Genomic DNA, 12,604 nt, shown 5'->3' with positions numbered 1-12,604 from the left:
CAATGCTCTCTCTCTCTCTCTCTCTCTCTCTCTCTCTCTCTCTCTCTCTCTCTCTCTCTCTCTCTCTCTCTCTCTCTCTCTCTCTCTCTCTCTCTCTATATATATATATATATAATGGAATAAAGAAGACATTACTCAACGCAAATCTCAAACTTTTGATAAGAAGTAACGAAGTAACATTGTGAAATGAGATGAATCTTGTAATGAGGGACAAGAAAGTAGGCTCTATTGCTTAAGTGTTCTTAATTAAGAAGACGGATGTGCTGTTTGGTAGCATGTTTATCTTAATGTAGAAATATGCGAATGAAAATGGATAATAAGTTAGCATAATTATTATAGAGGTATAAAGAAGGAAATTAATATAAAATAACAATATTTTCATTAGACTTCAAGAAACAAGCTTTTAATTCCATGGAATGATAATGAAATGCAGGTTTATTATTCTTAACATGTTCACAAAGCTCCCTAGATGTGTGTTAATGAGTCAGCCCCACCAAATGTTTCAATATTGAAGATTTTTATAAGTTACTTTGAATATATTTATTTGATCAGACCTTTAGAAACCTATAGATGGTGACAAGTAATTTGTGGATTTCCTTTGTTTTGCTGTAGGCAAAATGTTCGTTTTCAATAATACTGACTTCATATCCTTAAAATGAATTATAGAAGACTTAAATAGTAAATTATAATATAAAATATATCTAGAATATATTATGATGAATTTTTATAAATAAAATATTCTATTTATCATAATTATAACTCATAATAATAACTCAATGACCAAAGTCTTCTGGAGAGCTAGAAGCGTTCGAACAAGTTATACTTATCCCAGTCACTTGATCATAACAAAACCTTCGCAGTCAACTAGAATTTCGTCATTACTCCCGAAATATGGGGATATTTGGCACCTCTTCGCCCTTCGACCAATATGTCGGTAAGTCATCTTCGTAACTGCATAAATAATAAACAATAATCAATAATAATAAATGCCTGATATTGAAATGACGCGGAAAAGACAGTTTCCGCCTTTCACGAAGTAGCCTAACGTCAAAATCTATTCTGATTATGAGTCATTGGCGGATATGCGATATCAGTGCTCTAGGATTTTCCTAAATTTATGTGATCTTTTCCCTATTAAATGTTTTAACTTTTGTTACTTAACTTTTAAAGATGGCTACTCCAACTAGGAAAAACTTCCAAGTGTTTCTTTTGTTAACAATTGATTTCGCTTCAGGGTTAATCACTCGTCTTAAACTGGCCATATTTAGGTCAAGGTCGACATCTAGAGCTCTTAGCTATGATAGTGCTAAGTTATTATGAATTGATATAAATATGCGTTATGGAAGCCTCTATTCAAGCTAAAATAATCTACGCTAGCTTTAGCCTGTCTTTTGGGAAAGTGAACCCTAGGTTAGGTTAGTTATTTAACGAATTTCGAATGGCTATGTCTGATAAGGCTGAGATTGGACCATTGTTGAATATAATTCTCCTCCGAAAGACAAACCAAGGGATGACTAAAAGTTATCAAGAATTAAAGGGCCCATTTCCAAAATAACACATTACCTTAACCAAGTTAGCTGTTGCTTTCGAATATGAGTGTTTTGACAGAATAATCTTGACATCGTACTTCAACCATGTAACTGAAAGGTAAAATTGATGGTAGTATTGGCAAATTAATTAGTGAAAGCAGAAGAAACCCTAATAGATCATTGGTGTTGCTTTTTATTTTATATCGTAAATATCCTTGAGGGTACACTCGGGCAAACGATTCTATCTAAATTCTCTTTTTCTTGTTTCGTTAAAGTTTCTGTAGTTTATATAGGAAATATTTATTTTGATCTTGTTACTGTTTTTAGAATATTTTATTTTTCCTTGTTTCTCTTCCTCACTGGGCTATTTTTCCTGTTGGGGTCCCTTGCCTTATAGCATCCTGCTTTTCCAACTAAGGTTGTAGCTTAGCAAGTAATAATATATAGTAATAAGGGGAAGGAATGTTATTTGAGGGTGTAGCCAAAATAGAGAATAATGTTGGTGAACTTTTTATTAAGAAATGAAGGAATAAAGTATGCATGGACTCACCTCACAATTAAAGCAGTGGATGTAATTCAGTCTAATGTGCTGTTTTCTGACATAGACAAATATATTGTCTGAATATTTTTGTTTCTTATGCAAAACTCATTATATTTGTTATTGATATATATGAACGGCAAAGCCTGATTAGATTTATTCTCTGTCAAGATTAACTAGGTTTTCCTGCCAGTATTATTCCTTCATTATTAAAAGAAAAATAAATCAGTAATTTGAATCTATAAGGGTGTGTTAACTTTTGTGTAATTTAGGGTAGGTTACATTTTAAGATTGAAAAAGTCACAGTACAGTTTTACAAGCTGTCGATAAAATCATCTATGGTTACTAAACAGTACCATGTCGAAAGGGATAGTGAATTGATATTTTGTACTGAGGAACTGATCATCTCCATTTGCAAATGAGATTAGTGTATGGATCATTATACGAGACAATTATACTGAAGAAATCTCTTAAGCCAAAGTGCTTTATTTATCCGTAAAAAACATGTTGTGGTCCATCTTACCACCATTGAAATTTGTCAGGACTGTTGATTTTGTGACTTGATAAAGGATCATAAGAAGTGGTGAAATAATATAAGGTAGAACTTCACAATAATGGACATTGTTGTAACAGGGTCTGGATGTGATGGACTTAATCCAGATAACCAGAGTAGTTTTCGGTTGACGAAGGTCACAGTAAGAAGTACGTAATTCTGAGATACAGCGTAAAACAATTTTCCCCTTATTAATTATTGACATATCTTCTTAATAAATAGTCTATACCAGGAATAATTCTATATAAATGAAATCTATATTTTTCTTTGCGGGCCTATCTAAGAAAAATTTTAACAGATGATTTTGTCGTCGGGTGATTTCATGCTACTGCTTTCTAGGATATACACACATATAAGTAACAAATAGTATTCTTAGTACTATATGTAAGGATCTTATTACAAATGTTCTATCCTTAGAAATTAAAAATAAAGCCATTTCTATATCACATTTTTCTTACATGTGACATCCAAAAGGAAAATCATTGATTTGTTAATAGGTCACCTAACACGATGAACGAAGACATTTACATATCCAATTGATAACTAGTGACTCTAATAGCTTTTTGTGAACTGTATTTAATCTGTGGTAGACTATAACATGCTGGTTTTTTGCAATATTTATCATATGTTTTGAGTAAGTTTAGAAATTATATACGTATGTGAGCCCAGCTGAGAAAATGTAAACATTGTCAGCTGATTTAAGCTACTGCTTACAAGGATATGTGAACATGTAAATAAAAAGCATTACCACAATCAAGGATATGCGAACATATAAATAAGAAGCATTCCTAATAAAATGTCCAAACTTATTCAAAATGTCTTATAATAAATAACACAGTTTTCATAGTTTACTACAAGCTATTAGTATCAATAGTTATATCTTGGATGAACAAATGCATTTGTTCGTTCATTCTGATTGTCGATGAAACATACACAGTCTCAGACTTGGCTGTCCTGATCTGAACAAAAGGATACTAGGTTCAAACTTAAGCATGCTGCCGAGGTGTAGGAAACTAGGAAATGTTTGACTCCTTGAAGGTTACCCTCGGAGGAGGAAGATCAATCATCAACGTCTGCAGAGAGTGACTCTGTTATGGATAAGAGTTCTGCTTCTGCCGCTCGGTCTGAGGAATACCGTACCTGGTCAGTGTTAAGCCCCATTTAGTCCTACGTGAAGCCAGTAGAGATTATTTCCTTCTGTGTGGAGCCCTCCGCTGTTAGGCTATGGGAAATTCTCAAGACCCATTAGACTCTTCCACTCCACATCGGGGTCCTCTGCCTGCCGAGATGCACAACGCTGAGACGAAGTCAACCTTCTTTAAGGTCTCAGCACTGATTCAAAAGCTCGATGAGTTCAGTGAGGCATCCTCTGTGCCTGTAAAGGTAGGTCTGATGTCAATAGACCTATGATGTGGCACTCTTCAAGGTTCCTATACTGTATGGTAGATCTCGAGATCGCAGAACCAAGAAATTGTCTGTGGTCTAGCCAGTCTGGTAAGGTTCTCCCTTCAACTCTGTTTAGGCAACAGAAATTCTATGTCCTGGAAGATGCTCCACCCACTCCAGTTGATGGCACGATACAGTAGAGGAGCTGACAAAAGGGTCATTGGTGAAGAGGCTGAAATTCAAAGGAATCTCCTTGTCATTTGAATCCTTAGGGAGGAATGTAAGTCGTAACAACTTCATCCAGTAGTTGGTGACTTATAGGAGCCAAGGCCCCTCTAAGCACTTAACGTTCGGTGCTTTTTCGTCTTCTGCCTTGAGACTGGCAAAGAAGAAACAATCGATCTCGCCAAAATTCAGGCCCACTCCTGTCCTTCTTCAAAGAAAGATGTGGAATATCCTCCCCTCTTACAACCTTGCTCTAGCCAAGTCAGGAATGGCAGTAGGGGAGGGGGACAGAAAGGAGGAAGGGGACGCTGAGAAAGGTGTTCCCCCTCACCTATTGCCATTGGGCAACGTGGCAGCGATACGGAGCAGAAGAATGGGTGGTAAAGGTCCTCTGAAAATGTTAATGTGTCCCATGTCCCATTCATTAATTCTCTCCCTCCATTTGCTCGAGTTCTGATGGGGTTTCAATCATACTCTCCTGGATTGCCAAAGGCTCTGACGCTAGTGAAGGTGGTTTCAACGTTGCTGGGCAAGAATGCGCTAGAAGTTGTTCGAGACGAGTCTCCTGGTTTTTAGTCGACTATTCCTGGTGGAAAAGTCGACAGCAGGAAGGAGACCAGTGATTGAATTGAACGAGTTTGTTCAACAAATCCCGTTCAGGATAGAAATGGTCTGCACAGTTTGGGCCGCCATCAAGAGAGGCGACTTCACACCTTCTTTCCAAATACCCGCCCATCAACCAAGCAGAAAATACATCTGCATCGTCCTCAACGGAGGGGTGCATCAGTTAAAAGTCATGTGCGTTGGGCTATTCACTGCTCCCCAGGTGTTCACTCAAGTGTTCATGTTAGTCTCATCTTGGGCCCATTCAATTGGGATGTGGTTTCTTTAATATCTTGACAGTTTGCTGTTTCTGTGATCTTCCAGAAGACAGTTGCTCCAAGATTTAAACAGACTCCTGTCCTTTTAGAGGTTTAAAGGTTGCTTATGGATGGTAGAGGCAAGGGACAGTGATAATGCCCTAGCAGGACAGTGGCCTAAAGACTGACCATATAAACATATGATCAGCAGCCAAGCACCCTCTCCACCCGAGCTAGGACTAGGGAAGGCCGAGCAATGGCTGCTGATGACTCGGCAAGTACACCTATAGGATCTCCCATACCCACTATCCATAGCTCACAAGGATGGTGAGATTACAGCCACTACAAGAAACTATCAAGCTTGAGTGGGTCAAACCCCAGTCCAGCAGATTGCCAGGCATGGACGTTTCCAGTAGTCTACCATAACCTTGGGGCTCGTGGTCAGTTGAAAGAAGTCTTGTCTCCAGCCCAAGAGAAGGATTTAGTACCTAGAAATGTTGATAGTTACTGCAGCAGGGTGTCTTTCTGACAGACGATCATATCAACAGACTCAGAGGTGTTGCGCAACCTCATCTTGCAATTCAACGTTTACCATGTCGGTACGTCAGTGGCAACGCCTTCTAAGACACCTTGGGTCGGAGAGACTCGTTCCCCTTAAACGCCTCCAATAGCAATCACTACAATGGTCTGTAAACCTTCACTGGTCAGCCATCTCTGCTTCTCCCCACTCCTGTAAGAGATGATCTCAAGTGGTGGCTATCCAACCAAAACCCTTCCATGGGAGTATTACTTGACTCTCTTCCTCTGCAGATGATTCTGTTGACTAATGCGTCGAAGGAGGGGTGGGGTGTACACCTGAGGGGAAACATTTCTCGGGGGCTGTGATCTGAAGAAAAGTCTGCTTATCAACCTTGGTAGCATTGATGAATGGCAATACAACTTTAGTAGCCTATGTCAACAAGCAAGGTGGGATTGTCTCTCATGACCTTTTCAAATTGGTGAGGCAGGACCGCACTTAGGCGTTTTACAACGCAGTAGAGCTATCAGTGAGATACTTTCCAGGAATGAATCAGCTGACACGGTTAGCGGTCAGGGGCAGGTAGTAGTGGCAACTTGGATGCTTCTAGGGATATAACTGAACACAAAGTTTCCAGTGTACTGCTCTCCAGTTCTAGACCAGGCAACAGTGATGAAGGACACATTCCAATATCCTTGGAGCAACTTGAATGCTTACGCTTTTCTGGTGTTCTGTCGGATTCGCCAGGTTAACAACAGGGTTTGGAGACCCTTAATGTCATAATGACCCTGGTGGCTCCCAAGTGGCCACAAACCGAATGCTTCACCGAGCTGCTGATGCTCCTCGTCGAGGTACCAAGAGATCTACCATGGTGGCCCAATGTCCTTTGTCAGCCCCACCTGCAGAGATTCCCTGTTATTTCACCCAGGGCGGTTATCCAGCACCACCTCCGAGCAAAGGTCTTTATGCAAGGCACTGTGAGGAATATTTCTGGACATCTGTGCAGATCCTTCCTTTGGGGAAGGGTCCATGGTTGAAGGAATCTTCGAGTGGCTTACCTATCTAGGTACTCAAGTCTTGAGGTTAGAGTCATTATCCTCAGGCCATGGGTGCATGCCTATCTTGTTAACCTGAGGAGGGCATCTCAGGGCTTTTCCCTCTAGCCTCTCCCTCTTCTCTGTTTTGGCAAGAGAATTGAAGAAGAGTTACTCATTGGTACTGTGTGGATCCCTCCTTCTTGGGGGATCCGTCTTTCACCTGAAAGCTCCAGCAAGCGATCTTCTTTAAGACGCTGCAGTCAGTACTCTCTATCGCGGTCCAGTCGGCACTCTCTTTCCTGCTCTAAACGCGTTGTTCCTTCATATTCCGCTAAGAACTCCAGCCGCTCGTATCGCCATTGGCTTTCATCGTCCTTCAAGGATAAGGAGCTTTCTCCTCATCAGAAGCGGTCTTGCTCCAGTCGGGTGGCGCAGTCTTGCGTTGAGATCAAAGGACGGCAAGTAGAGGGACTCCAAACGATTCCTGAGCGCATCACGTGCAATTGGTGATAGAGGTCACCATTTAACCCTTCCACCCCAAGCGAGACAGCAAGTGTCTCCATTGGCAGAGAGGAGCCTATGCTCCTGTTGCTGTGGTGATCTTGCAATTCCTTGCCTGCATGAAAGATGTCAACTCTTCTAGGGACCCCTTGCCCTCACTATGGTCAAGATTAGCTCAAATTTAACGGACTGTCCAGGTCCTATGCTCAGGATACCTCCTTCCATTCATCAGCTTTCCTCCTCCCTTGTCGACATCTTCCTATCATTGGGGGTCGGCAGAACATCTTGCATTTCAACAGGAAGTAGAAAAGATGTTGGAAAAGGATGCCTTGCAGGAGGTAGAGGACAGGTTGCCCGGCTTCTTTAATCAACTCTTTCTTGTGAAAATGGCTTCTGGAGACCGGTCATTGATCTTTCTACTCTGAACATGTTCATACATCTGACCACTTCAGAATGGAAACACTAGCTATAGTCATCCTGGCGATAAGACCAGGGGACTTAATGATAATGGTGAACCTCAAGGATGCATATTTCCAGATACCTGTTCACCCGTTGTCCCAGAAATACCTATGAGTAGTAGTCAACGGACATCTCTATTTCTGTTAAGAACTGGGGATCTTGATAAGCCAAGAGAAGTCTGTTCTCATCCATACTCAGAAACTGGTTTACTTAGGGATGGAATTTAATACCATACAAGGAAGAGTCTTCCTGCATTAGTTGAATCTGCCAGCTCATTATTGGCAGAGACTCCCCAGCTATCTGATGTCTCTGGAACTATTTGTTCTTTTAGGCAGACTTTGCTTGCACACACTTCAGTGGTAGCTGAAATCATCATAATCTCAACGTCTGGGAGATCCTCCAGCTTTAGTGGCCATCAAAGTGAGTGCCAAGAAGGATCTTGAATGGTGGCTGGAGGAGTCAAACCTCCGAAGGGGAAGTCAGCTCTGTTTCTCCTCAAGAGTTTCTTCTGTTTACAATTGTGTCCAAGGGTGAATGGGGAGCTCACCTAGGTTGTCAAATGGTATAGTATCAGGAACTTGATTGAAGCAAGACTGACAAGTTCACATCAACATATTGGAGTTGAAGTCATCATGGCTGGCTCTTCAAGAGTTTTCTCTTCTCAAATGACACTCAGTGGTGTTGATGAGTGACAACACTTGTAATGGCCTATATCTGCAAGCAGGGAGGAACAATGTCCCTCTCATCTACATATCAGCAAACGTTGAGGACTCTCGAGTGGGCAGAGGCCGACTCAATATCCCTCTCAGCCCAGTTCATTTCGGGCTAGAATTACTTGATTGTGGACAAATTGAGCAGGAAGACACAGATTATTGTGGCAGAATGGTCTTTATGTCCTCTGATAACAACAGAGAACCTAACTTTGTGTGGTTCCCCATCAATAGACCTTTTTACAACAACCTTGAACAACAAGGTTCCAATCTACTGCTCACCAGTTCCTGATTCAGAGACTGTGTTCAAGGACACATTTTAGCACCCATAGGACAACTTCGACACACATACTTTATGCCGTTTTGTCTTCAAAGAAGGGTTCTGAACAGTGTCTGAACATCTCAGAACATGTACTTGACTCATAGAACCCAAGTGGCCACCCATGGAGTGATACTCAGATCTACTTTTTTGACAGATTCCGAGAGAACATCCTCACCTTCCTAACCTTTTACGTTAACCACATGTCAGGATATACCACGGGGCAGTGGAGTTCCTACAGCTTCACATTGTAGGTTATCCAGCATCTCCTCTCGGAGAGCTTTTCTCGAGAGAGCACAGCAGATGTCTGGATATCTCCGTAAATCCTCGACAGCGGTCTACCAGGCCAAGTGGGCCATCTTCTGTGGTAAGGAGAAACTCTGCTCTATTTTTGTGATAATAGGCTATCGCTTGTCCTTGAGCCAGGTTTTTAGACTTCAGGGAATAGACATCTCTTCTTCGTAGGAACTCTATGTTTGTACAGAGCTTTGAACAGATTTTCCCTTCAGTTGAAGTGATTCCACCATCCTGGAGTGTTGTCAAAGTCTCGCATTCCTTAAAGGGGCCATCCTATGAAATGTTAAGGCAAACCTCAGACTGAGATCTTGCCTTGAAAATGATGTTCCTGCTCATGTTAACTTCAGCTAAGAAGGTCAGTGACCTTCATGGACTTTCATTCATCACCAATTCAAGGGGCTAAAGGGAGGTTTCTCTCAGTTTGTGGCCAAAACCCAGAATCTGTGGTCTAGTGATCTTTGATATTTATCTTTTCAGGTTTTAAGTCTTAGAGAGGTAACTAAGGATCCTGACCAGCTGTTACTTTGTTCTGTAAGGGCGTTGACGGCCTACATCAAATGTATTAGGTCTGCCAGATCTCATCAACACAAGAAGGAATAAAAAGAAAATCACGAAAAACACTATTTCCTTCTGGTTAAGGGAAGTTAACTCTCAATCTCTTTCATCCCCATCCAAGAGTGGGGTACAAGTTAAAGTCCATTATGTTAGAGGCATTAGTACCTCACTGGTCTTTAACTGCAACTTCTCTGTGACTTAGGTTTTCAAGGCAGGTGTCCGGAAATGAAAGCCCATTGCCATGAACAATTTCACTTTGGAACCTGTAGTAGCTGCTTAGCAGATGGCTTAGCTACTCTTACAGGACAAGTGACTTCAGGTAAAGGGCCAAGGTTAGGAGTAAGTCTGGGATGAAATTCATGAATGTCTGGCCTTTAAATTTCTTCCAATCTTCCCCGATCAATGGGTACAGCTTTGGTGAGCCTTTAGAAGCCTGGCCAGCTGGACCATACCTGAAGTGGAGTTAAGATCATGATTGCTTTCAGCTACCTTGTTTGTAAACACAGGGTATTCATTTTCCCACACGTCATATGGAGCGGCATGTAATGTATTCAGGCAAACCTATTACTCAATAAATCGGTCTTCTTCACATCAGCTTAGGTTAATCCTTTTACTTTTGCCAGGTTTACAACACAGAGGGTGGTAGCTCAAGCTCAACCACTTTGAGACAAGGGTTTGTATTCCTCCTAAAGCATGCTTATGATTCATGAGGTGTAAGGAACCTGACTCTTCAGCATTAGATTATTATTATTACTTATTAAGCTACAACCCTAGTTAGAAAAGCAGGATGTGTTGAAGCCCAAGGGGTTCAACATGGAAATTAGCCCAATGAGGAAACTAAATGAGGAAATAAATAAACTACGAGAAGCAATGAATAATTTAAATATTTTAAGAGCAGTATTATTATTATTATTATTATTATTATTATTATTATTATTATTATTATTATTATTATTATTATTACTGGCTAAGCTACAACCCTAGTTGGAAAAGCAGGATGCAATAAGCCCAAGGGCTCCAACAGGGAAAAATAGCCCTGTAAGGAAAAGAAATGAGGAAATAATTAAACTATATGAGAAGTAATGATCAATTGACATAAGATATTTTAAGAAAAGTAACAACATTTAAACAGATCTTTCATATACAGTATACACTTTAAAAAGACTTATGTCAGCCTGCTCAACTTGAAAACATTTGCTGCAAGTTTGAACTTATGGAGTTCTATATGCAAGAGTCTTGAGTTCCTGGGTAGTTCCATCTACTTGGAAGGAGGACTTTGCAAACCTAAAAATGAGCCTCCTATAGTAAAGAACGATGGTGTGTATTTATGGAGGAACAAATGACATGCTGTATTCTTACACCAACCTCCAAGTAATTCCTTACTGTAATCAAAGTGAGTAGCTGTGAGCTGGCAAAATTTAACCCTTTTACCCCCAAAGGACGTACTGGTACGTTTCACAAAAGCCATCCCTTTACCCCCATGGACGTACCGGTAAGTCCTTGCAAAAAAAGCTATAAATTTTTTTTTTTTATATTTTTGATAATTTTTTGAGAAAATTCAGGCATTTTCCAAGAGTAAGAGACCAACCTGACCTCTCTAAGACAAAAATTAAGGCTGTTAGAGCAATTAAAAAAAAAATATACTGCAAAATGTGTTGGGAAAAAAACAACCCCTTGGGGGTTAAGGGTTGGAAATTTCCAAATAGCCTGGGGGTAAAAGGGTTAAGTTAATTTAAGAATTTGTCATATTTCTCACTTTTGGTAGGTTTCAAGTACAGTATACAGTACAGTATATGTTGAGCTGTTCAATATTTTACGTTACAGAATCAGTATTTCTTTAATAGCTTTTGTTTGTATGCGATACTAACATTTTCTAAAGGATATTTTTGTCATATTAGATGTATTTATCACAAGGTTTGCTTTACAGAACGGGCAACGAGCGAGAGGAACACGAGTGAGGACTGGGGCCAGATAATGGACATATGTGATCGTGTAAAGGATAGTGCCACAGGACCTAGAGATTGTCTCAAATCTATCGCTAGACGACTTCAGTCAGAGAACCCTAGAATTGTTTTGCAGGCTATAACAGTAAGTCATTGTCCATATTCCAATTGAGAAACCATGAATGAGTAGGTAAGGTCAAAAGAAATACTTCAATATAAACTGAAACATACCTGTAATTCAGTGTCTTCAAAATCAAAGTTAGTTAACGGGATTTAATGCTGTTTGGTGTCATCCCATTTCTTTTTTAGCCTTACCTAACCAGCTTATGGTATAAAATACCTACAACTAGGTTGACGGGCAATGGCTGTCTAAAACCAAATCACAGACCCTACAAATGTGGGAGCAAATAGTGTATTTGAAGTTTTGTTCATAAAACTTGGTAAAAATGAGAATAATTAAGAATTATCTAGAGATGGAAGGTGAGTAAAGGTTAAGGAGAGAAATGTTTTATAAGGGTATAATTCCTCTTAGAGGCAAGAGGTATATGAATTCACAGACATAAAATTCTCTTGCCTTAATATTTCTATGTAATGTTTCTTGTTTATAATACTTGATTGTTTTCAACCTAAAACAATAGTATGAACAAATAAATGTCTACAGTTTATGTTTTAGAGATGTCAACTGAATAAGTAATGGAGCAATTAGGGTTTACCCTTGTTGCTGTTTGTAAACTCACTTTTTAAATATTTAACTTAGCCGGTGAATATATTCAAAAATTTATTTTATAATTAAAATATCATGTTACATAATTTTACAGCCACCAGTAGGCAGGTGGAATTTTGAATCTTGCTGTTTATTGTAGGTTACATAATCAAGTTAGGCTTGTGTAATGCCCTGTTTTGTTTTTTTTCCATTAAACTATTGAAGCTTAAAAAGCTTTTGATATTGAAATATAATTGGATAAGAATCCATTCATTACATTACGTGATTTGTTTAATTTGCAGCTTCTTGATGCGTGCATCAATAATTGTGGCCGTAAATTCCTCCTGGAAGTAGCTAGTCGGGACTTTGAACAAGAATTGAGGAAGCACTTGACAAGTACAAGGACTCATCATAAAGTAAGTGATTTTGAAGACGGCAATCATAAAGTAAGTGATCTCGAAGACTGCAAAAT

The 12,604-nt window shown here is 39.7% G+C and overlaps 1 protein-coding gene across 2 annotated transcripts in view; it reads left to right on the top strand.

Annotated features, from left to right (window-relative positions):
* Positions 1-801: 801 nt before the first annotated feature.
* The window catches only part of Stam (signal transducing adaptor molecule), a 45,587-nt gene continuing 33,784 nt past the window's right edge, over positions 802-12,604 (top strand). Inside the window, exons 1-3 of one of the 2 annotated variants that reach the window (XM_068374961.1) lie at positions 802-934; positions 11,414-11,574; positions 12,435-12,548. In XM_068374961.1, coding sequence (XP_068231062.1) covers positions 892-934; positions 11,414-11,574; positions 12,435-12,548 — 318 coding nt within the window. In that variant the 5' untranslated portion in view covers positions 802-891. Of the gene's footprint in view, positions 935-11,413; positions 11,575-12,434; positions 12,579-12,604 lie in introns of both variants that reach the window. The other variant, XM_068374960.1, reaches the window with a different exon arrangement.

The sequence above is a fragment of the Palaemon carinicauda genome, chromosome 6 (genome assembly GCF_036898095.1).
Source record: "Palaemon carinicauda isolate YSFRI2023 chromosome 6, ASM3689809v2, whole genome shotgun sequence".
NCBI lineage: Eukaryota > Metazoa > Arthropoda > Malacostraca > Decapoda > Palaemonidae > Palaemon > Palaemon carinicauda.
Note: the sequence above shows the minus strand (reverse complement) of the source record. Positions and strands in the feature narration are given on the sequence as shown.